This window comes from Strongylocentrotus purpuratus, unplaced genomic scaffold (genome assembly GCF_000002235.5).
Source record: "Strongylocentrotus purpuratus isolate Spur 01 unplaced genomic scaffold, Spur_5.0 spur5_scaffold_1, whole genome shotgun sequence".
NCBI lineage: Eukaryota > Metazoa > Echinodermata > Echinoidea > Camarodonta > Strongylocentrotidae > Strongylocentrotus > Strongylocentrotus purpuratus.
In genome coordinates this window covers 21,152,796-21,180,074 of record NW_022145594.1, presented here as the reverse complement: position 1 = coordinate 21,180,074, position 27,279 = coordinate 21,152,796, and the positions used below count along the sequence as shown (strand labels likewise).

Here is a 27,279-nt window from a genome sequence, read left to right as displayed (position 1 = left end):
GGAGGAATTATTTATCATTTAGGGTGTTGGTATGTTGTTGTTGTTGTTGTTGTTGTTTAATCTAGGCTATTCAGTCAGTTAATGACCATTATTGCCGAATACTATAACAAATTTGTTTTAAATTTAAATTTATGTATATACACTCACATAAAATGCATGTATATATATATATATGTATATTTCTTCTTCTTAAAAAACAAACAAAAGGAGGGGGGAGATAATGATATCATGTTAGATTATCATGGTAAATGTGTAGAGGTGATATAAAGAAGTGAATTAGTCTGAGCTATGGTCCAACAGGTTAAGGGTTCAAATCCCTACCATGGTACTAACAACCTTCCGTAAGACATTGATCTACATTTCATCTATTTAGAACCAGAAAGGCATGAACTGTTTCAATACAGAGTTAACACCCTTTTGGCTCTGAACAAACAATTTTTCAGTCTCCATCGGTGTAGTGTGTATAGCTTCCCATAGGAAGGAAGTTCTTGAATGCTTAAGGATTGTTACCAAGGTAGCTCAGCTAATTTGTGTAAGTGTTTCGTATCCTCAGGTAAATCTACATTATAAATCCGACTTCCGTTATCATCATCATCAATAGTATTATTCTCATTATTTCTAGCAGTAGTAGTAGTAGTCAAAGCAGTAGTGGCAGTAGAAATAGTAGTACTAGGAGAACTATTCTTGTAATATACTATTATTACTCTTCTCCTCCTTTTACTTTTGTTTCTTCTTCACCTTCTTATTTTTCTTATTTTCTTTATTATTTTCATTATTATCATTATCATAATTATCATCATCATCAGTATTTTCGTTTTCGGTATTACTATAAATATTATTATCATGTAGAAAGAAGCATACCTGTGAGTTCACAGTGTCCACCAATGAATCCATCAGCACAGTCACAGACTCCATTGTTACATATTCCTCCATTAATACAGGGTGGATCACATGATCGTTCTAAAAGATAGGGAGAGAAAAATTCCATTACATGTTCTGTATTCTCCCTCTCTCTCTCTCTCTCCCTCTCTCTATATCTATCTATCTCTTTCCCCCTCTCTCTCCTCCTCTCTATCTCCTCTAAATTCCAAGTCATCATTATTTTTATAATTGCATAATTCAAATGGTAAATTCTCCAACATCCCTAAGTCTAAAACAGGAAAACTGATATCAATAGGCAATACAAAATTCATTGTTATATGTTCCTCCATTCATACAAGGAGGATCGCAAGATTATTCAAAAAGATGGGAGAGCAAATATTCATGTTTGTGCTCTCTCTCATTACAATTCCAAGGGATACCTTATATATTTTGAAAGGCATACGACCAAAGATTGATGAACATCAAGTTCGTCTTTTATCCTATTATTTCTGAAAACATCCCTGCCACAACACTTACGCCTTTTGGCAAGACAATCATCTTCATTTGCCACACTCCCCCAGGTGATGTAAATGGGTACCTGGTGGGTCTATTCCTTGAAATGCAGTGCACTGGTAACGAATGCCCCAGGTAAAGCTAGTTTAATAAATTCCAAAGCTACTTGGAAGTGCATAGGGATGTTAGATCATGTCTGTTACAAGAACAGACTATTATTATTATCAACATGTGCTTCGAACCTACCTGCCAGGACGATGGTGAAGGTGGTTGTAAGAGGGCCTCCGTTGCAGCGGTAGATGCCCATGTCATCGTTGGTGAAGTTATGGATGATCAATTTGGTCTCGTAGTCTGAAAGACGCTGGGTGTAAACACGGTGATCCCGAACTGAGAAACATCAGAGAGCACAGAAATAATATGTTTGTGAATAGTGTATTTCTACTTCTATAAGACAGAAGTAATCTTACGGTTTCATTAATTCATTTTCCATCTTATAGTTTCTATTTCTAATGTATTTCTGTTTTCATGTTTTCTTTGTTTGAAAACTTAAGTTTATTTTTTACAAGTACATTTATCAAAACGATGTAGAGGATAAAAGTAGCATTTTAGTCTTAGAGAACTATTTTTTAAAGCTGTAAAAATTAATGTGGTGATGCTGTATTCAAAGATTTTCCACAGTAAGATCAAATGCCTCCCTCCCCTAATTCTGAAGACCAATATAGGGTTAAATCAAAACCTTTTTTAAAGTTACACGGTGGACCTGAAAATGGTCTACCTCGATCCCCTCTGAATGAGTCATCAGAACGTTCAAAGTCATTCGAGGATATTTCTTCACCAATCTCAATAAATACTACCCAGACAAACTGTGAACTTACTTTTCTAATCCTTATTACAATCTTGAGAAGATCTGAACTTACTTCACGGATTTGAAGAGATGATCTTGCTGTTACGATTCCTCCAGAACGAATACACTTACAATAATCTCAAATTAAAAAAAACTAAAATCTCTTTCTTCAATTACGATTTTCAATAATTTGACTAGATACAAACCTTCCATTGCCCCTTTAAGGAAAATTAAGAACAGATTTCAGAGCCATTTCGGAAGCACATTGTCTAGAGAAGATCTGAACTTACTTAATGTATTTGAAGAGAAGATCTTGCTGTTAGGGTTCTCCGGAATTAATATGAATACCTTATAATGATATCATATTTAGAAAATTTACAAATCTCTTTCTTCAATTTTGATTTTCAATAATTCAACTCAATACAAAATTTCACTTGCCCTTTCAGGAAATTCAATAACAGGTTCTTATCGCATCAACCCTACCTTATAGATTTTATCTAGAAAAGACATGGTGGCATGGTGGCTCAGTAGTTAGAGCGCTCACCTCATGAACGGGAGGTCGTGGCTTCGAACCCCGGCCAAGTCATACCAAAAACCTATAACAATTGGACCTTCTGCCTTCTAGCCAGGCGCTCAGCATATAAGATTGGAGAAGTGTAGTAATAACATATTATGTTATGCAGGGTCCGTTGGAAGAACAGTTTCATAACTGAAGTGGCTACCCTGGATAAATAAAACGTTATTATTATTATTATGTGAACTTACTCGAGGGGTTCGATGAGATGACCTTGCCATTAGGGTTCCTCCAAAATGGATACCTTGGAGCATTGGTTCCGCTGGTCCTACACAAGAACTCAATATCCTCACCAACCATCGGACTCTTTTCAATACTTGGGATGATGACAATAGATGACTGGAACCCAACTAAGAATAAATGAGAAGTACAGAGATGAAGTCATGAATATTCATAGGCTGGATGCTATATTCATGAAGAGATGAACTTATGAATATTCATTAGCAAAAACTGTTCATGGTTCCGCTGGTCCTACACAAGAACTCAATATGATTACCAACCATCGGACTCTTTTCTATACTCGGGATGATGACAATAGATGACTGGAACCCAACTAAGAATAAATGATAAGTACAGAGATTAAATCATGAATATTCAATGGCAAAAGCTGTTCGTGGCTCTGCTGGTTAAAATTACACATGTGGCATACGAGCGCCTATGCATAGAGGCGAAGGAAGCAACCAAAATTTTAATTCAGAAAGACAAAAACAAAGGGATTTCAGAGAGAGAGAGAGAGAAAGAGTCAGAGAGAAGAGAAAATGGACTTACTTCCGATCTGGCAGAAAGATCCTTGGTAGCCTTCGGGGCAGGAGCAGATGCCATCTCTACATGTTCCTCCGTTAGCACAGTTCAGAGGACAAGGGCGTTCTAAAAGAAAACAAACGTGATGAAATATCATCTTTGATTTGATGCCAAAATTTCACTAAAATTGTGTAATGATGTGAAAGAGGATGTGATATGACCCTCAACTCTGCAAGTGTTTTAAGAACAAATGTATTTGAAGATGAATATGAAACAAAAAAAATGAAAAAATACAAAACTTGGGTTCTGTGTTGTACGCAGAAAACCTAAATTGTGTACTATTTCATTATTATACGTCTTCAAACACATTTATTCTTAAAATCCTTGTAGAAGTCATTGTTAATACATGACATCCTTTTTCACTTCATTATACAATCAAAGTGAATGTTTGCTATCAATTTTTGTTGGCCTCCCAACACTTTAGAGAGGCTTTAAGCAAAAGTCACATTACATTTATATGACTTATCTGTGATATTATTTCAGCAGAAAATTGTTGATATGAAGATTTTAACATGTACAATTGAGGTTCTAAATAGTCTCAGCATTCAAAGATTATAGAGGTTTCAAATCGTAGTGCCATGAGACCATTTGTGTGATTGGATATGATTTGAATATGATTGGCCTTTATTCCAATTATAATATTTGCCATGAAGCAAATTTTCTATGCATAGTGTTCGCATTATTATTCAAAATAAAGTGGGAAAGAGTTTGAATGTCCACGTAATGTTAATGTGATACATTTCCAAAATAGCATGGCACTCATATCGTAGAGTATGCAGCGGCCTCTTCATTCATTAATACAGCTTTTGAACAAGTTCAATACTTGGGAACTGTCTGTAATATGAAAGGAGGCATGATAGGTTATTCACAATTTACCCCATTCTAATTTGTCTGCCTGAACATAATCAGTGTAACTGCTCACCTTCAATACTGATGAATATAGTGCTGTTCAGAGGGCCAGTTGCACAAGTGAAGTAGCCAGCATCTCCCTCAGCTAGGGGTCTGATGTAAAGCCTGGTGGCAGTGGAGTTGACAGCAAAGGTGAAAATACGGTCCACACCTTAGAAAGATAATGAGTTATCACATGTTAACAATCAGCCATTTCATAGTTGCAGTCTGAGCATGAGCAGATAAAGGGCATTGCAGATCAGATTGTGAAATACACGGAGACAATATACTGGATACATGCTGATGAAAGTTTTATGTAATCATTATTCATTTATGCACAAGCAGTGCACTCCATGACACACAGGTGGAAACAAAGGCTATTTATATAGCACTTCCATCACTGTAGGAGTGATCATTTCAAAATGTACAAAGTGGGACCTCTTCATGTTATGAAGATCTGTGGATATTCTGGGTCATTTGGGACATTTGCTAACCGTGAACTGGTCTATTGCCAGCAATTCACAACACATAAACAGCAAAGCATCATCTCATCCCTAAAAACAGTAGCAGAAACCTGCTCTACACTCTGGTACAAAAAACTGACACAATCAAGGAGTGAAAGAAGTATTTAACATCCATGTACTTCTGAGCTTCTGAGAATCAAACTATGGCAAAAGGATTAGCCTTGAGCATTACATATTACAAACTTACAAGCATTAACAAATGACATTTGTACTTCTACAATTTCTGATGATAATATAATTGCCTTCAATTGCAGCAAAGGGGAATGTTCCAGATAAAGACGAAATAAAGGGCCATAATAGATGGGTGGCCATTGAGCCAGGTTTGACTGTAACTGTAAAGGGGGTGTAGCATTGCATATACTGGTTAACGCCATCTACAACTTCTTTTGGACAACTGTACGTAAACGAATGGACTTGATTAACCGTCAGCGTGCGCTAGTGTTTGCGAAACAGAAAGAAGTGCTCCTCATGCTTCTGTTTCATGTATGTTGCACACACGTGAATACGGCGTTTGTGTCGTCGTATTATACCCGATTGTCCAGAGTCAGGCCACAGGAAAGACACAGTCTCGTCACGCTACACCCCCTTTAACTAACCTATATCTGTGAATAATACTTACTGGTTTGCCTGATGCCAGCCACCCTTCCACTGGGGTCTCTCCATTGAGGATTCTCTGGGGCGAAGGTTCCTTGGGTGAGGCATAGGAAGGCAATGTTCTCTCCTGTATAGAAGACTTGGCCCTCCTCAGGGTGGATGGCTATGGAGATGGGTTCCACAACTGAATCAAAAGAAAGAGAACGTTTGATGGTTTTATTGACATTGGGCTAAATAAATTTTGGACCAAATCAGAAACAGAAAAAAGAAACATTAGACCAACAAGTTATCAGACTATACAGGCATTAGAGGAAATGACAAATGAATGAGTGATTACTAAATGGTCTCTTACTAATGAATAATTGGGAGTAGCACAGTATTCAAGAGAAAAGTATAATCCTAAATATAAAGCAGATTTGCTTTTATGAGGTACAATTTGTAGATCTATTCCAATTTTAATGTACATATTGCAATATACTGTTCTTCCTTTTTAAATATTTTGGAGACGTGTACTTACTCTGGTGTCGACAGGCTGTTCCATTGAAGCCCCTAGGACATCTGCATTCCCCTTCTACACACTCCCCACCGTTCTCACATAAGGGTTGACATTCTGGAACTATAACATGAACATGATAATCTGGCATTATTATATATTCCGTGATCTATATTCGAATTTGTGAAAAGGGAAAAAATATTTATAAAACTGTTACAATAATATTTATCACCTTCCATATACTTGTATATAAGAATAAATAATAATAATCTGCATGTATATTGCGCTTAATACAAAATACCCTTTCTAAGCACTTTACTGATATCATTACCCCGTTGTCTGATTCATTCACACACAATGAGCACCATCCCCACTCCCTGGGGAGTATTCCTACGATATGATCACCGTGAGGGCATCTGGCAATTATTATCACAAATGCTTTCATTATCCTTCCAGGTCCACGTTTCTCTATTGGGTATGGGGTGGCAAATGTAGATTAGTGCCTTGCCAAAGGACATTAGGGCCATGTCGAGATCAACCCAACAACCTTTGAATTTCAAGTAAAGTGCTTAAACCACTCGACTATGACAAATCTACACCATTATACACGTTTAAAGAAACCAATAAATGAATGAGATAAACACATTTCTAAATATAATATCTGAACAAAACTGAAACCCGGTACATAGTCGTTACTACCTTCTTGCAGATAGCAAATGATATGTCATACATGTAGCAATCAAAAAAGAGTAATCCTCTTACTTATAATAGATTTACAGACAAAATGTTCTTCTCTCACTAGGAAAATAAATCTCAAGAAAGAGATTATTCCAAAGAATTTAGGCCACTCCGAAACTTAGATCCTAATCAAATGATTGGTTGAAAGCGTACACGTGACCAGGCATTTATTTTGCCTAACACGTAATTTGGATAATGACGGGTCATTATCCAATTCTAATGACTGATCATTAGACTGTTCCAAAGGTACCTTGTGTGGGTAATTCTTACTAATGCCCTCACTGCTGTGTATTATTTGTATATTAACATTGTTGCCATTAAGAGAAAAGTTGACACATGAAGATCACATCTTACCCAGCTCATCACAGGCTTCTCCGGTGTAGCCTTCAAGACAAATACAGATACCTTCTATACAGTGCCCTCCATTGACACAACGAGGGATGCAAGGATAGGCTGAAAGAACAAGAAACATAATTCCGATCACTTAAGTTAACTCCACATGGAAAAAAACGTACCGTATGATCAATCCCCTCCTTTTGCACATGACAAAAACAAATTATACATGTTCATGAAATTTAAAAAACTGCTGAAAGGGATTCAGGCGTATGAACTTTCCCTGCAGTGACTAAAAGATGGCGGAGTGCAATTTTCATTTGGGCTTGGACGGGGAATTATTATTTTTTAATATACTGTATAATAAGAATATAAAATGTGAAGTTTATTTACAAATTATTGTTTACTAATGTCAGAAGCAGAATTGTAAGCTGTAAGGTGGCTCACAACAGTAAGTGATGAATCTTTTAAATATGGTAGAAAATGATCTATACCAGTCAGGTATGGGATTATTGAAATCCCAAGCATTTAATTTCACTATATTCTATCATCTACATGTAAGTAAGAATCAATCAATCAATTTACTTTAGTTATTTTTGGACCTCAAGGAAAAACAGATAACATTTTTTGGTTGATCTGAAGCGGTTGATCCCTCGGTCTTCACTTTAATTTTAAAATGTTATTATTCTAGAATAGTCCTTGTAAAAAAATTAGTATATTGTTTTTTTTGTATGTGTTATAATGTTTGTATTTCAAATTTTACAATCATAAATAAAACCCAAACCAAACCAAACCAAGACTTACTGTTATTGTAGATGGTGAGCGAGATAGACTGCTGCAACGGTCCTGCGTTACAGGTGTATGTAGCACTGTCCTGAACACTGACGTTCATGATCCTCAGTTGGGTGATGAAACCAGACTTACGGGATGTGACAATGTGACTTCCTTCTCCTAAAGAAACGTAAAATTCACATCGTATCTCTTTAGTTCACTGTACATTCAGTTCTCCTTTTGTATTTTTAATACGGTAATATAGACCAATTGCTATGCAATTAATTAAAATTACAATCACCAGATTAATAATCAGTCAATTTCACCGACCCCGTACCAAATCAATCAGCATCTGGATCATCTTTTATCACCATCGGATTGGCAATAGACTCTACCACTCTCAAAGATGACCACCAGAATGTTCTTGTATTTTAAGCATGACCAGTCACATAATAAAATCAACTCATTCTAATCTTTAACAAGCAAATAACTATATGTTGAAAGTATCAAAGCTATTTTACTGAAATGACTTTCAAATACCAAAAAGGAATCTTACTTTGCGATACTGGTGAATTTACAAGTGTAAAATTGACATATCCACAACGACTCTTTCGATGAGATTTAGCCATATCAAAAAAGTAAATTTACTACCTTGATATTCTAATGAAACGGTTCTACCGATGCAAAGATAATGATTCCTAACAATCATTCATTTTCATCATCAGTATTATCATTATCTTCCTTCACTATCATAATCACCATCATTATCATTCAATGAGCCTGCTACCACCTACCTAGCTGTGACCAATGACTGGACTTACAGTTAGTCTCCTTTCCGCCTTCTTTAATTGACAGGAGCATCAACTCTTCATCATTATTCATTCGTTCATTTTCATCATCATCATCATCATCATCATTATTTTCATCATCATCATCATCTTCATCATCATCATCATCTTCATCACCATCATCATTATCTTTACCATCATCTTCATCATCATCACCATCATCATTATCTTTACCATCATCATCATCATCATCATCATTATCTTTACCATCATCTTCATCATCATCACCATCATCATTATCTTTACCATCATCATCTTCATCATCATCATCATCTTCATCACCATCATCATTATCTTTACCATCATCTTCATCATCATCACCATCATCATCTTTACCATCATCATCATCATCATTATCTTTACCATCATCTTCATCATCATCACCATCATCATTATCTTTACCATCATCTTCATCATCATCACCATCTTCATCATCATCATCATCATCATCATCATCCATTGAGACCTACCAAGGACTGATGACTGGATACACTTTTAGTCTCCTTTCTGCCATCTTGGATTGAGAGGAGCATCAACACCTGATCATCATTCATTCGTTCATTTTCATCATCATCATTAATCATCATTATCATCAATCATCATCATCATCATCATCATCCATTGAGCCTGTTACCTACCAAACACCGATGACTGGATATACTGGTAATCTCCTTTCCGCCATCGTGGATTGAGAGAAGCATCAACACATCATCATCTTTCATTCTTATCATCATCATTATCATCATCATCAACATCATCATCATCCATTGAGCCTGTAATACCTACCAAAGACCGAAGACTGGATATACTGGTAGTCTCCTTTCCGCCATCTTGGATTGAGAGGAGCATCCAATCCATTGGTAATACAGAGGAAACTAACATTCCCTCCCTCAGTGTAGTCATTGTCTGGATCAAGCTCAATACGCAGGTTGGCATCGATACTCACTGTTATGAGATAAAACGATTAAAAGGGCATATCTCAGAAGCTTTTTAGAACAATTAACCTCTATACATACCGTTAAACCCGATTAGAATATCCATATGCTTAGAAGAGAATCTCTGCATTATTTTCTCTACAATCCTCGATTATAAACCTATCCTACGAAAGTGCACCATCTCCGCTCGGTGGGGATTATTCCTACCATATGGTCATCATGAGGGCATATGGCAATTACGATCACAAAAGCTTTTGTCATCCTACCAGGCCCCCTTTCTCTCCTGGGTATGGAGTGGCAAATGTAGATCAATGCATTGCCAAAAGACATTAGGGCAGTGTCAGGGATCGAACATACGACCTTTGCATCTACACTCGAGTGCTCAAATCACTTGACACTTGACCCCTATCAGGATCTTACCAGTGAATTGACAGAGTTCTCCCGTGAAGTCTGGTTTACAGAAGCATCTGTGTTCCAGGCAAGTCCCTCCATTGTAGCAGGCCTGCTTACTATGACATCCAGGTACTGTACACAAAAATCAATCATGAAATATTAGTCCCATACACTCATAACCACGTTCATCAAATTAATGTAATAGGACTTTGTGAACATATGCTGCGAATTGACATGGAGCTAGTAAATTTATACTTTCGACAACGTAAACACATATTATACATTAAAGTAAAGGTCGAGTTCTGGAGAGAGGTGAAAATACATTGTGAGCATTATCACTCTTATTATGCAAGTGTGGAAGAACATCAGAGAAAAACTAGATGGAATTTTGACTGCGCGCAGTCGAAAATGATGCCTCCGCCATAGAGCAATTTAAACAAGTTTGGAGTTTAAATCTCCAGTGGTTCTTGAGATATCATGATAACAATCTCAATGTATGGAATTTCATAAGTTGACCTCTGTGACCATTGACCTTTGACCTACGTGCTCCAAAATCTAATCAGATTGTCTTCCTATGGTGATACACACTATCATTAAGTTTGAAGTTTAAATCTCCAGTGGTTCTTGAGATATTATGATAACAATCTCAATGTATGGAATTTCATAAGTTGACCTCTGTGACCCTTGACCTTTGACCTACGTGCTCCAAAATCTAATCAGATCGTCTTCCTATGGTGATACATACTATCCTTAAGTTTGAAGTTTTTACATCTCCAGTGGTTCTTGAGATATCATGATAACAATCTCAATGTATGGAATTTCATAAGTTGACCTCTGTGACCTGTGACCTTTGACCTACGTGCTCCAAAAACTAATCAGATTGTTTTCCTATAGTGATACACACTATCACTAAGTTTGAAGTTTAAATCTCCAGTGGTTCTTGAGATATCATAAGAATCTCAATGTATGGAATTTCATAAGTTGACCTCTGTGTCCCTTGACCTTTGACATACGTGCTCCAAAATCTAATCAGATCGTCTTCCTATGGTGATACATACTATCCTTAAGTTTGAAGTTTAAATCTCAAATGGTTCTTGAGATATCGCGCTAACAAACTCAATACAAGGAATTTCATAAGTTGACCTCTGTGACCTGTGACCTTTGACCTACGTACTCCAAAATCTAATCAGATCGTCTTCCTATGGTGATAAATACTATTCCCGAGTCTTAAGTTTAAATCTTAAATGGTTCTTGAGATATTGTGATAACGGTCAAACGGGACGTACGGACGGACGTACGGACAACCCGAAAACATGATGCCTTCGGCACCACCTTCGGTGGCGGAGGCATAAAAATATTCTCTGAAAAGCATGGCTCTTCAAATGCCTTCATATTCTAAATATGGCATGTAACATCATAAAAATTGGGACAGATTTTAATGCCACATGTTGGTGTAGTCCCGTATTCATCTTTCTGTGTACAGTGCTTGTTACTTTACCAAGACTGGGCCAAATTTCTTATCATTTTGATGATTCCAGAACCTTGCAGTACACACCAATACTTATGTGCTAGATGATTAACTTTTCTGATCGATTCTACACCGTTTCGTTCACAATGCAATGGCATGACCAGAACTCAACTTTATCTTTAAGTATATAATCTGGTCCTTCCACGAATCCCCCAATATTTCAAGCGTACGAGTGAGCACATACGTGGTAACTATCCATAATTTTTAGCTTTTAAATCAGGTTCATGTGGCTTACCGAAATGCAGTTGCACACACAAAAAAAAACTTCCAGAATGCTGGAGATGCAATACATGTAGCCAGTGATGTCGGTGCAGTAAGAGCTCATATCAGACATAAATGTCTAAAAGTTTAGGTAATATTTAGCCTAGCCGAGATAGTATTTGTATTTACCATCCCAATATCCTAACATTTATACCTTCAGAAGTAATGATGATTTTCTAAAATCATACATTTTCCAGTCAACACATGTTTTTTCATGCAACTACGTTTTGCTAAGCTACATACTATCCAATGATCAAACATTCACATACATGTACTATTTTCAATAAATTACAATATCTAGGACAATTGGCGTTTACTACTTACCTTTTACACAGTGAGTGCATATATATGTGTCACAAATAATGAGGATACATATTAAAACAAATCATAATGTTATTTCTGGTATATTCATTAATTTCATATTTCTGACGAAGCATCAATTACATTCCTGCTTCACATTGTGTCAATTTATACCAAAAATATTGCAATTTTGATTTAAATGTAGGAAAAGAGAAAAGGCAAACAGCTATGTACAGAAGGAATGATGCTACTAATAAAACATACGGTCGTACAAATGCATGTACATCGAAACGTACATGTCGTAAATGCTTTAAAGAAAACTTTAAGCATGAATATATTAATAAGTATATATGGAATACACGTAGGTATGAACTCGTGCAAGATTGTCTTAGAGGAAGCAAGAAAGCCATGCAATCAAAATATGAAGAACAACAATTATTGGCACATTTATAATTGGATGTCAAGGTGAAAATGAAGAAGCATTTTGGGAAATGATGTGACAAAAAGTGTTGAAATATAGACATCAAGGCGAAGTATAATAACATTAATACAAGAGTACTAAGCATAAAAAAAAGGAATAGTGCTCAAATTTCACTTTACACTTGACCAATGATGAGTTAACATTGTATACTTATTCTTTATTTGAATACATTGATCACTATGACCTTTTCAAACAGGTCAAACAACAGGTGAAATGTTTTCTTAAGCATGTTTGAGCAGGTCATATAAAATAATTCTACAGTGGTGATATGTTTTCTTTAAGCAGGATTGACAGGCTTAGGGTTTCCTGATATATGCCCCAATAAATACAAAGTTTTCTTCTGCATAATTTTTGTGCGTATCAAAGTAATAATAAGAGGGGATGGATTAAGCAAATTTGTGCAACAGTGATTCACTTGTAGATGGGTATTTCAACATTAAGAGAATAAAGTGCGAAGTGCAGCAAGCTTTAGCGCACTTAAAAAAAAAATATGATTCAACATCATGGTTATTGCGGTACACATGTACAAGCGTCAAGTAACAAGCATTATAAGATGTCTCCTTACAATTAGCATTGATGGGTTCAGGGAGTTGGGCTAGTTTGTGTTCCATCATGCTACATAAATATAAATGATCTGCAGGCCTAAACAAATAATTTTCTTCTTTATTAATGACTCGACAGTCATCTCAAAATCAGTTTCCGTATACAACAAAATCTTGAGTAAGTTTTAAATGAATAGTTATATATGTGCTGCACAAACTTTTCATGAATTTCAGCGACCCTGCGTGTTTCAAGGTATTATGTTGTGATAAGAATAATAAACGAATGAATATGAGATGCAGATTTGATGAAAAGTGTACTCGGTGATCGAACTATGAAATGCATGGTGCCATTCACATACATGTACATGTACATGTATGTTTGAAACTAGTGAGATGACTAAACATATATGTATATACTGTAGATGGTTTATGAATGCATATTGTTTCAATGATATAAAAGCATCTTGTTTGCGTTGTGAATGCACTGTAAATGATGTAATCCTTAAGTTGCTCTGTAACATATAAAATAGTAGTAACAGGAGGCGGAGAGGGGTAATTTTCATTCCGTTTTGGTAGGAGAAATGACATTGTTTATACCTGGTTGACTGCATGTCTCCCCTGTATGAGACTCGGGGCATTCGCAACGACCCCCCTGGCAGACACCTCCATTCATACATGGGGGTGCGCAGTGTAAAGCTGTTAGAGGGACAGAAACAAGCATTCAGAGAAAGAGATAGAGTTCAAATAAAATGTACATCACAGAAAGAGGAAGTGAATAAAACCAAATTTAAAATGTTAGTTCAGAACAGACACAGCAAGAAAGAAATATTCATAACAAAAAGAAATAAAGTGTTAAATCACTTGATAATTCATTCCTTAACCCTATGTTAACTGGGGGGGGGGGGGGGTCAATTTGACCCCCCCCCCCCTGTAGTAATTTGGCGACTACTCCAAAATCGCAGCAGATATAAAGTTTTCCTGTCATGACTTTTTTCTTTTGAGTCTTACGCATCTTTTAAAACAATTTTTCGAAAATGGGACGTAAGTCACATCACCTTTTGTCTTTGCATGTAACCCCGAAAATCGCTCATTTTTGTGATTTGTGTACGAAACATATGGAAATATCATTTTTCTTAAAAAGAGATAAAACATTGGTTATTCAGTCTTGTTTAAAGTTTAGGTGTTTGTTTTGGGGTCAAAATAGTTGAATTGTAGTTAGAAATGATATAAAACAACAAAAACAATAAAATACATAAGTTAAAAAACAATGAAATACATAATAAATTATCAAAACAAGAGATAACATATAGAATAACCTGGCTCTTCCAGCTTTTTGTGTTGTATTATTATTCCAAATGGTCTAACAAGTATATGTAGTGAGAAAGAATGCTTTAATATGAATAATATATGATGTATGGGTAAAATTATGAATTGTATGACCTTATTTGCATAAATTACCAGAAAATATGCAAATGAGTGAATTTTTCAAAAAATTGAAATTACCATAGTATTCTATACACTTCACTTGGAATGCATGCAAATTTTCGCGGCGATCGGCGATGAAACGGCCGAGATCTTAGGGGGGGGGTCACCCCCCCCCCTAGGAAAAACCCGTGCTGAAATAGCCCAGTTTAAATAGGGTTAATCTACCCACTCTGACACACTGGTGCCCAAAGAAATATTTCAGCAAGATTTGTTTTGATCATGAATTATGATCACAATTTTTAACACTCTGAGTGTAAATAATATCTTCACATAGAAAAAAAGAACATATTTATAAATGAGCTTACTTTTCAACTATAGTGGAAATACTACATTGCTTGATATAGAAGTTCTATATCTTAAATGTTGAAATGAGACAAACTTAAACTAAAAGAATCTAAAGGTTAGATAACTATAATTTATCCAAATAATTAACAAAGCCTAATACATGTACAAAACACACAGGTATAAAAAGGGGAAGGAACAAAATAATATGTACAGTACATATATACACATGAATAAATAAATGAAGCCTAATCTATACACATATTAAAATAAAGATCTATTAAGCAGAGACATAAGCCATAACTTATAATACGTTTCAGACATAATCATTAGTTAGGGCAAAAAAAAAATGAGGTTTTGCTTCTGGGCATTTTCTCATTATCTATCTAAGCTCAAGTCCACTTCTCAAAAGAGAGTGAAGTTCCAATTTTTAAATTTATCCTTTCTCCACTAAACTGAAGTTATGATGGAAATTCATGAATTGATTTAGACATACCAAGAGACAGGTTGAAAACTCCAGCAACAGGGCCTGCAGTACAGATGTAAAGTCCACCTTGTTCACTGGTGATACTGTCTAGATGAAGAGTGGTGACATTCACTCCTTGGAACTCCACATGCACATTGTCTGATCCACCTGTATATGTGAGATAGGATAGGTTACCAGTACATTCTAACAAAATGTTGTTACAAAGTCACTAAAACTCATTAGGATGTTTAATGCACATTTATCATCGATATCATCCCCACAATCACAATCATTACAACCAACAAAAATCATCATACAAAACATAACCATCAAAATCAGCCTCCCCCATCATCACTTCTTGTACCACCATGCTGATTATCACCTCCTTCCCTTCAACCACCAACATCCAACATCACCATCATCACAACCATCACCATTGCATCATCCCAATCATCACCATCATCATTACTAAATCATGACCATCACTATCACCACCATCACCACCACCACTATTTACATCACCACCACCACCACCCTCCATCCTTACTACCACCACTATACTATCAACCCCACCATTAATCCTCACTACCACCACTTACCACCACCACCACCACCACCACCACCTATCCCCACGACCAACTCTACTACCATTATCATAACCACTATCATTACCTTCATCATCACTACTACAGCCTCCATAATATTCCCTGTTATCACTATCAATTCTATTCCCATCACCACCACAACCACCACCATCCCCGTCACCATCACCACCATTACCATCATCACCATCACCACTACCACCATCACCATCACCATCATCACAACCACCACTACCACCATCACCACCATCACCTCCACCACCACCATCACCATCATCACCACCATCCCCATCACCACCACCACCACCACCATCACCACCGCCACCACCATCACCATCATCACCACCACCATCATAACTCACCATGTCCTACTGGAGCTATCTCTTGACCCAGAGGTCCAATCCACATCGGTCTGCTGATCTCCACTGGTCCATTTAGCTCACAGGCCACACTGTAGCTCTGTCCTGCTGTGGGGAGATCCTCCTGAATGGGGTCAAACTCCACACTGAAGTCCCTCTCATCTGGAATGATGATAAAACAGAGACAAATTTGTCATATGAACATTACATCATAAATGGGCAAGTCTAAGGTACATGCAAACTGTCCCATATATCACTGACAACATCATTAGTTTCGGTATACCCACCGATTGTATCAAGCTGAATGCCATACCAGAGCTTTTACTTCATCAAAAAACAAGGAAATGATACTTTTGATGTTAACATTTATTTTTTCTTTGTTTCTGGGTAGTGTATGGGACAGCAAATTCACCCAACCTCTTCTTTTCCATTCTTTTGGTCACATAAATGTATCATAAAACAATATGATAATGTATCCGATACATTTTGAAATCTTGTCGTTTTTCTTCTTGAAACATTTCAATATACTTTTATGACCTATACATGTATATGTATTTCAGATATCATGGAACTACATTTGTAACAATATGAACGATTATAATGAAACTATAAATGCCCTTTGGTAAGGCATTTATTTTCATTAACAGGCCAGTTGGAGAAGACTTAAAGCCGTCGGTCCTCTGGTTGCTATTTACAATCATACATATGCTTCCTTAGCAGTTAGGCAAAACAAACCAACGACCCAACAAAATTGAGAAAGGTTTCACAAATGATATTTTTTATATATGTACGTGTTTGCCTGATGGGCCTGATAAGCCTTGATGACACAGAAGTGATTGCAATGTATACTAACATGAGTAATGGCAGTGAGATCCAGTGAAACCCTCGGTGCATCCACAGATTCCCTCCACGCAAGAGCCTCCATTCTCACACTCGGGTAGGCAACGAGGAACTGAAACACGAACAAATGGAGAAAAGGATTAGATTAATTATTAAAGGACATGCAAGATTATGGATGAAAAGACATATCGATAACAAACCAAATGTATAAAATCTGATTCATAAGTCAAGGATATTATTAAGTAATGGAAGAAAACTGATATACAGAATTTCAAAGACAAGAGCCTCCGTTTACACATTCTCACATACAACAAAGAACAGAAACAAACTTGATTATGATTATAATAGTTTAAAAGATATTGGACGATTTGATTGAAATAAAATATAATAACAAAGGAACGTGTACTGGTTATTACGATTTTAAAAAGGGGGCAGGTAATTTCATAGACTAGGATATACACAAAAAGAAAGTTTCAAAATGACTGAAGACTCTACTATAGAATCCGAGCATATCGTAAGATATAGGCCTATATGTACATTGCAACTCTTGTAATCCATCTAATCCTTAAACGTCTATGGAGGACTATTTCAACATTAATAATCTACCAATTTTGTGAAAACACAATGCAAACAATCTACACATGGGGATGTTGATTATTGAATAACTCACTGAAGATGTTGACAACAATGGTATCCCTTTTCGGTTCAGCAGCGCATGTGTAGATACCCGAGTCTGATTCTGAGATGTCATTGAGCACCAGTCTCGATTGGGTAGGTGAGACGACCTGCACTAACTGACCAGCCAAATCTACGTCTACATCAAGCCAAGATAAAACATAAAATCAAAATTTGGACAAGAAGTATGATGCATGCCAATGCTCGAAGACACTGAGCATGGACGTACTAACAATTTCTTCATTTGAACAGATTTCTACACATACAGTTATTTTGAAAATCAATTCAAATTGCAATTCAAACTGCTTTTATAAATTACATATGTCATGGTGATTATTTTAAAAAGTCAGTTTTCAAAAAAATTATCTTATTGGCTCTTTAAAAGGATTTTCAAAACATGAAATAGGATTTTAGAGTATTTTTATTTCAACAATGAGGGCTGCAAAATCAAATATATTTTGGATATTAAATGACAATTGTAAAAATTGAAAAATAAACCTGTATAAAAGATGAAATTATTAAAGTAAATTAAATTACTAATCAACATTTTTGTGTATAGATCTAAATCCTGATATGTGATCATCTAAATCAATATCATTTCATAACCTGTTTCTGAGGCAGTGAAATATATATATAAAAAAAAAAATTAACAATACCATGTATATATATCTGATGTAAATAAAGTGATTTTGCATTTTATTAATTGGAAAATCATCAAATGCAACCAATTCAACAAGATAACCTGCACTGTTCGTTTCGCCTTAGTATGAGGTCGTCAATTTTCAGATGAACAACTCATATCCCTTGAATCATGGTGTGAGTGCCAGTGTCTGTTAATCTATGACCAGAGCAATCTATGTGCATCATTACACCCAACTCAAATGCGAGATGGTAAACTGCCTAAAACACCAGTGCAAAACTTAACGTGTAGATGAAAGGAAAAGGCGACGTCATATGGTTAATACATACAAATAGCTGCTAATCTATCCAATTTTGAAGGAATTATTCCTACTTTTTGGCCAGGAAGTTATTACTTTGAACCCTAGATGCCTCTCTTTTTGTGAAATATAATATATTTTGTGGAAAAACTACAAAATAGATATATTCCTAATTTGGGGCAGGTAAATGTGTCTATGTGAATCCCTGGTCTTTATATTATACTAGACAGAAATACCAAGCGCATGATGCTTTTTTTAACTATGTGCCGCTACAGGTTTTAGCAGTTTATCACCTCGGTTTTGAATGGGACTATTAAAAAGGAAAACACATGTATAGTCGAATCAAAATAGGGTTTGACCCAAAGAAATTGCAACGCAAGCTATTTCAACAGTTTTCTGTAGTGCTTGACATAAGGAATAACATACTAACAAATCTAAGAAGATCGGACACACAGAAAGTTGTTATTTTCAAAATGGCGTCCAAGATTGCCGTTAAAACCCTAAAATAGCCATAAATCATGATACATCCATCATAGAGATGTGATTTTGGTGTGTATACCTAGGTTTGGGGGATGTAGGAATCCATTTATACTACTTACAACGTGTTATGATTTTCTAAGATTTTAGCTAGTTGCTTCTCATGTCAAACACTAAGGGAAACCGTCAAAAAAACATTTGTTTGAGGTTTGGGTATTTATTTCCCTAAATTGACCAGACTCTTATGAAACAGGCACATCCAAAGCTAATGTAAGAGAGCACTGGAAGCTGCAAAGATGTTATTTGTTACAGAGCTCAGCAGATAAGAAACTGGCAATCCATAGACATTACATTATATAGTAAAGCAACACAAATAAAATGAAATAAAATAACCAATATCATATCATCTTTACTAATTATTAAAATATAAATAACATGGTGGTATGTATGATTGTAACTATATTGTTAATTCAATTAATTCATACAAGTATATGTATATGTCTACCACTTTAAGTTTAAGATGTGGAACATTATTATTAGATGTTGTAAATGTGTGTTATTAAAGAGTGCAGTTTATAAAAAGTCAATATCCACATTTTGATATTTGCTAATCAGCGTTTGGCTTTTGTTTAAGGCTACGTGATACAAAACACATTCTCCCTAAATTTTACTTATCAGTTTCTTTGTTATGTATGATAATTAATTGAAATATTGATACCAGAGATGGTGAGATTGACATGAGTCCTCTCCTAAATTGATGACTTGGCTTAAATAGTTTTGAATACGTAGTGTAACTGAATATGTAGAATTTAGTTTCCTATATTTTCATGAATTTAACCAATACATGAGAATATATACATGGATGAAAGGATATCAAAATTACAACTTCACAAACTTGCTTTAGTACAAAATGATGCTTAATGTATGACCTACCACTAGAATTCTGGATTAACATAGATATATGTACAAGTATTCAATTATTTATTTGTGAAATCAATTTACCGTTTATGTATTTATCGTTTTAACTACATCTTTTTTCAATGTTCCGTAACAACTTCTCACTTAATTTCTTTTGGCATTAAAACTTCAAACAGAATTCAAAGTTTTGTTTAATACTCTCAAGTCTCCATTTCCTATTGGCCTCACTAAAAGACATTTTAGGTTAAATTATCCACCTTTAATGATGTTTGAAGTTAGTTCTTCTCTATAACAATAACATGAATTGTGTATGAAGAGTACAACACATATCAATTTCGATGATGCTCTGATTTTTTTTTCTTCTCCTTTCTTAAGTGATTTATCATGCAATGTCTCTGTTTCTAAAAAAACTAACAACATGTTATTATTAGTGTGCTGTATTGAAAGCAAAGAAATACATACACACAATGTTGTATGCTCATTAGACAAAAATAAAAAAAATTACATAACCTTAAAAACATAATACACATATGAGCACAGAAGCACATGCTAATGAGCTCATAAAGGTGTTACATGTTGAATGACAGATTGTGAATGTAGAAAGTAACATACAAACAGAGTGACAAAAAACAAAATACATGGTGACATCATACATGTATGATTAAAATGCATTTGTAGAAGAAAATATAACACGCTCGCAACTTTCCAAAAAATCAAGTCAAGGACATTTTATGGTATTTCTCTTAGACATCATGTTTGAAGTACGCAAAACACATAGATGATGCACAAGACCATTGAAATTGCCTTTGATTGGTGTTTGGAAAGGAGTTGCTATTGTGTTATATATAACTGTCCATGATTAAGGGATGCTTGTTAGTGGTATTTGGTGCTGGTGCCGTTTCTTCTCATGTCTACACAATTGTACACTCCATCTCAATTTTTCTTTTTTTCCTTTTTTTTTTTTTCTTCTTTTTTTAGCAAATAGATTACTCTTCAAAAATAAATTTTATCATTGATAAAACGTAACAAATTTCTTGTAAATGTCAAAATCATTCAGCTGAAATGTGGCTTTTTTGTTTGTTTAATTTATTTTTCATACTCGCTCATTATTCTTTTACAATCTTTCAATCAATGAGCGTCAATTGATAAAAAAAATCTTTAAAAAAGCTTGGAAAAATGGTCATCTTGAGATGTCGCTTGTGTTCAATTAAGTTGTGACATGTGATGATGAACAAATAACTGGTGTTACTTGAATGAAAAGGGAAGGGGTTTACCTGACGACGATATCGTTTCCGTTAACGCTTCATCTAAACGGTGCGAACGCAAGGGAGAAACCAGGATGAAGGGCGTAAAACAGAATGAGGTTAGCATGGGATATATGACTTTGGGATAGGACAATCAGGAAGGGCTACTGCGGTACTGGTTAACATGGAAAGAAGAATCTAAAATGCTTCCCATGAGGTTAAGGATTCTCTGAAAAAAGTAACTGAATATTGTACTTTGATTTATGTGCTTTAAATAAGAAAAATATATGAGGATAAAGACAAGAGGTTAAATAAATACAAATGAGCTTTGAAGTAAAAATAAATGCACTATGCTGCTCAAGAATAGTAAGCCAGCATGCTTTGGGGGGAAGATATGACAGATTGCATGTCTTGACAGGGAAACATTTTGAAATGAAATCTTCACCAATGTTAACCAATACCACTGAGTCACTAGAAAATAAAAATGGCAGTATTGCTTCTTTCTGGGGTGATATATGAAAATGGAAGGAGTAAAATGGTTTTACTTAAAAATGTATGTATATATATATATATGGAGGGTAATGAATACAAAATCAAATTGAAATAAATGAAATAAGGCACTGCACAATAAAAAGTTTATTTTAAAACTTTGTAGAGAAGAGTATGAAATGCTCACATGAAAGCGATGTAATTTTTTTTTCAGTTACTATCTGTAATTGAGGGGCATTCACACAAAATAGAAAACAGAACTTCTTTTATTTTGTATACAAAAAACTTTCATTCAACAAACATTACAGGTATTGACTCATTTCTGAAACTAGTTAATTCCACTCCAACTTATAAAAGTTAGGTTCACATAAAGACCAAACATTCCTGAATGCAGAATTTGCATGATTGGGTTAAATAAACAATTATATATAAATCTGGATGATTTATAGATTAGATAACCAAAATTTTCTGATGCAATGAACACTTCAAAAGAACAAAAGGAAAGGTGGAAGGTTGCTAAATTGCATTGTAACTCAAGGTGCATATAAATATCACAAATAGATGTAACCTTTCCCATAAATTCTGGAATAGTTTTTATCTTTTTTCCCCACTATGCACTTTACCTGATGAGCTGAAGGAGTTTTGAAACTCATTGTCTATCAGAATAGTCAGGTCACACATACACATGGGGGTCAAAGGTCAATCATAAGGGTGGTGATGGAGGTGGTGATGATGGTGAACATTGCCCAGAGGGAGGGGTATCAGATGATGGAAGGGCAGCAAATAAAACCAAGCGAAAACCAGGAGATGAATCAGGAAACACAATGTAAAAAAATGTGATGGAAATCAATGAAAAGGGGGTCAGACAGAAAACATAAAATAAAGATGCAAATCAAATGTTCAAAAGAAAAGAAAAGGAATAAAATATAAACAATGAAGAGATTTCTTAAACAGGGCTGTCAACTCTCCCACATTTGTAGGGAGTCTCACCCACCACACTCATTCTCCCGCCGCCCCAAAAGCTCGTAGTGGGAGACTCCCGCCACCACGCCTTCCTCCCGCTCTACCGCCAACAATATAGAATCTCCTGGTTCTTTAAAAATACCTCCCACCAAACCGTACCGTATACCAACAAAATGTGCTCTTAGCCCCCCCGGCGGCTGGCTGAGTCGTTGCAGAATTTGTCCGCTTATTCAGCGGCTGGCTGGATTCGGCACTTAATATTTTCTCCAAAACAAAAATCTCCCTCCATGCAGTTTCCCAAAGTTGACAGCCCTGCTTAAACTTGTACACATATGTCAACTTCTCACAGCTCTTTATACATTGCATATTGATATATGAAAAGAAGCACTTTGTTGCAATCTTCATTTGATACATGAGAAGAACAGAGCGTGACAAAGTGTTGGCTAGAACTCAGTGCAAAAAAAAATTATGAGATATAGCATTTTCTCTAAGCGTAATGTAGCTTTGAAGCAAATAAGTGTGAAACTTTTTTTTATACCATGGAACTGCTGAAAGAGAAGAGTGCATGAGGGGCTAGACTGAGGGAAGATGATATACTTATATTTCATGGGGATGTTTTCCCCCCAAAAAAATCCTTTGCAATGGGGAACATATCGTTTATGGTGGCAGTGCTTTTGTGCATAATATGTTAATTATTTGGGGGAATGGCATATGGAAACAAAATTTCAATGAATATACAGTATTTGCAAACAGTCATTTAATCGGGTAATTGCACTGATTTGAGGTATGGTAGCATTTGAAAAATATTACTATATTCTTTTCTACAATGAAACATGTCCATCAATGAATATTTGAAATACATTTTGTGCAACATATGAAGAAAGTCTAGAACTTAAATGATCTATCATGAATTGGAAAGCAAACAAAATAGTGCACTTACAGGTGATACAGACAAGATTTGATGTTTATACAAAAATATACCGGTATATCGAATTTGAGCATTTGACTTGTAACATTCCAGTGTAAAAAAAATAATGTCTACATACACATTCATGTACTAACAACCAACAACAAAAATTACATGTACACGTATAACAAACTGTCATCATCATTCTCTGCAAAGAAAAACAATAGCATTCTTTTTGAATCAGCAAAAAAACAGTAGTTACCCAAGGCACCATACTAGGTCCTGTTCTATTTAAGTTACTATTGCTGTGGTTACTTACCTGCCCTGCTTGGTGAGATGCGATTACCATTCTGGTCGTACCAGATGGGGAGAGGAGCATCCAGGCCTTCACTTTCGCACAGGAAACTTACACTGTCGCCAATAGAGGGCGTCAGATCCTGGCCAGGCGTTATTGTGACATTGTAGAAAACTTCCACTAGTGAATAATAAAACAAAAAAGTAAAAAATAAGATTGAACCTATCCCTCCGTGTAGTCCAAATGCAAGATTAATAATACAGTCAAACCTGTCTAAAGCGACCACCCAAGGGAAACACAAAAAGTTGTCTTTGTAGACAGGTGGTCTTTGAGGACAGGTTCATTTAATACATTTTTCAATGAAAAACCATTTTCAAGGGAAACAAAAAATGCGCTTGTTGTAGACAGTCGGTCTTTGTAGACAGGTGGTCACTAAAGCAGGTTTGACTGTACTACATTGAGGCTATGGTATTCTACATATGCAAAACAACTTCTAAAGATCATCCCTATGGTTGAAGCAACTGGAACAAGTTTGCAGCAATTATCTTTGCCTCATTCATCTCTTCTTCTATAGTTTTTATGACAACAGTTATAATAATACAAAACAACTGCTATAGATCATCGCTACGGTTCAGGCATCTGAACAAGTTTGCAGCATTTATCTATGCCTCATTCATCTCCTTTTATAGTTTTTATGACAACAGTTATAACAATAATATATGAGATTTATATAGCACCATTATCCATCCTAATTAAATCCTAAGTAAAAGATGAAAATGATAACAGGCAACATGGTGTACAATACTAACAACAGAAGTTGATCATCATCCCCATCATCATCATCATCATCATTAACATCCTATTGGTCAAGCACATCATCTATTTTACCACCACTGTGATTCTGATTTGATCTTACCTTCTATTTCACAGAATTCTCCCTCAAAGCCTTGCTTGCACACACATTGACTTCGCACACAGTTTCCTCTGTTCTGACACGGTTGCTCACATGTCGATGCTGAAAATATACATCAAACAATATCATGTTGTGAATGAGACAAATGAAGACACATCATCGTCATCAGCGTTTAGAGTCCATTTTTCCCACTTGGTGGGGTTGGAAATTTCATTTCCTAAATGGCTGCTTTCCAAGCGTTTCTGTCTGGGGGATTCATATGAATGATAACAGATGTTTTGGCATCTTCTTCTATGGTATCCCTCCAAGTTTTCCTGGGTCTCTCGCGAGGTCTTCTTCCGGTGACCGGAGAGTTTAGAGCCGTCTAGAGCCAGTGTGCTGCCTCTCTTCTCGCCACATGTCGAAACCATCTAAATCTCTTTATCCACAATTATTAAAATTCCTGTAACCTCCACTTATGTATGTTACCTTTATATCCAAAAAAAGATGCAAGCTGGAATTCTCTTTACTAAAATAAAATTAGTTCATTGGTTATTTGAGAAGTAAATTTGGAAAAAGAGGTTCCTGCTACATGATCAAAGGATTCACATCATCATTGAGAATGGCAGTGATGCTCACTTAAAAGGGGCCTGAAAGCTTAGGCGAGGCGTCAAAAATATCGATACCAGCAGGCTGCCGCCTCACGTATTGGCGCATCGAGGCTGCAATTACGGCCGAAGCCTGGCTGGGGCAAATATTTTTCACTTATTAGCCCAGCCGGCTTGCGCCAGGCTGGGATCTGAGGCTCGGTTTCCATTCGAAAGGCGGCAGCCGGCGCATGCTTTTGTTCGGAGACCATTATGATGACATCATGAGTTAATTGAGGGTCCTACCGCCAGTGGTAGCCGGCTGAGCTAATTTAAAAAATGCAGCCAGGACGCACAAGTGCAGTTAGCTGCCGCTGGCTGGTATATTTATTTTTGACGCCTCGCCTTATTTAGATGCTACACACTTGAAGTACATAAATATGGATCGTATTCCTGTTTTCTTAGCATCCCACCTCAAATACACATCACTTTGATATATAACAAAGACCTTTTATGTCTTTTCCATTTGATGAATGAAAACCATCCTTCTTTCCATCATGATATCATCTATTGAGAGCCAAACTCTAATCATTCTATACAGAGTAACCAACCTCCCGGTACTCAGCAGAAAACATTCACAAGTCAAAGTATAATAATCTGGATTTATATAGCACATTATATGAAATACTGTCTTTAAGCACTTTACAGATATTATTACCCCGGTCATCGGATTCATACCCGCACAATATACACCATCTCCACTCCTTGGGGAGTATTCCTACCCTATGGTCATCATGAGGGCAAATGCAATTAAACACGATAGCATTGTTCCCATTTCTCTCTTGGTTATTGAGTGGCAAATGTAGATTAAAGCCTTGCCAAAGGACATTTGTGCCATGTCAGGATCGAACCCACACCCTATGAATTTCAAGTCAAGTGCTCAAACCACTTGACCACCACACCACTAATAAGTATAATCATCTTACGGGGTATGTTGAGAGGATACAGGCTGGTCAGCGGTCCAGCGGTGCAGGCGTACATTCCAGCATTCTCTTCAGACACACTGGTGAGGGTCAACTGCGTCATCAAAGGTGTCAGCTGGACAGCATGGATGGGTGGCCGCAATGGATCTAATGTACAAGAAAAGAGCAGAATGGCAAATATGTCATTGACATTGTAAATCAAACTTTCATTGCAGTCGAGACATGTTTGTAAAACTGCAAGATGCCAGCAAAATTATCAATTTCCCGCAAACACAGTTAATAGTGTATCAAATATGAAGAGCTCATTTAGAAAAAAACAAGTCCTTTTGTGTGTAGAGGCATATCTGGAAGGTTGTTTGCCATTACATTGCAGTAACATTACTTCAAGTAATTATTCAATTTAAAATTTGAAGAAAAAAAAACACAAATTTCCAGTTGTTTGTGAAAAATTATTCAGATTTTCACTGCAGCATTTTTTCTGATTCATTCAAAGAAATTTGCTTGAAGGTTCAGATTTACTTTTAAAGCATAACATACACAGATTGTTGACAAGGAAGAGCTAATCATGTATTACATGCTACATGGGATTGATGTTAAGTGTACTAAAGTGTTAGAGTAAAGGTTAAGAGGGTTAAATACATGGAAGAGTTCAGCA

The 27,279-nt window shown here is 36.0% G+C and overlaps 1 protein-coding gene across 1 annotated transcript in view; it reads right to left on the bottom strand.

Moving 5' to 3' along the window:
• Window positions 1–27,279, bottom strand: part of LOC583085 — a 300,967-nt gene that overhangs the window by 65,974 nt on the left and 207,714 nt on the right. The window contains exons 136-156 of the mRNA XM_030978601.1: window positions 26,628–26,771; window positions 25,079–25,177; window positions 24,187–24,342; window positions 22,621–22,653; window positions 21,539–21,571; window positions 17,927–18,070; window positions 17,270–17,368; window positions 16,420–16,578; window positions 15,486–15,623; window positions 13,820–13,918; window positions 10,138–10,242; window positions 9,569–9,727; window positions 7,968–8,114; window positions 7,185–7,283; window positions 6,117–6,215; window positions 5,625–5,783; window positions 4,516–4,653; window positions 3,561–3,659; window positions 2,984–3,142; window positions 1,621–1,761; window positions 862–960 (exon numbers count right to left, since the gene is read on the bottom strand). Of these exons, the coding sequence (XP_030834461.1) occupies window positions 862–960; window positions 1,621–1,761; window positions 2,984–3,142; window positions 3,561–3,659; window positions 4,516–4,653; window positions 5,625–5,783; window positions 6,117–6,215; window positions 7,185–7,283; window positions 7,968–8,114; window positions 9,569–9,727; window positions 10,138–10,242; window positions 13,820–13,918; window positions 15,486–15,623; window positions 16,420–16,578; window positions 17,270–17,368; window positions 17,927–18,070; window positions 21,539–21,571; window positions 22,621–22,653; window positions 24,187–24,342; window positions 25,079–25,177; window positions 26,628–26,771 (2,508 nt within the window). The remainder of the gene's footprint in view (window positions 1–861; window positions 961–1,620; window positions 1,762–2,983; window positions 3,143–3,560; window positions 3,660–4,515; window positions 4,654–5,624; window positions 5,784–6,116; window positions 6,216–7,184; window positions 7,284–7,967; window positions 8,115–9,568; window positions 9,728–10,137; window positions 10,243–13,819; window positions 13,919–15,485; window positions 15,624–16,419; window positions 16,579–17,269; window positions 17,369–17,926; window positions 18,071–21,538; window positions 21,572–22,620; window positions 22,654–24,186; window positions 24,343–25,078; window positions 25,178–26,627; window positions 26,772–27,279) is intronic.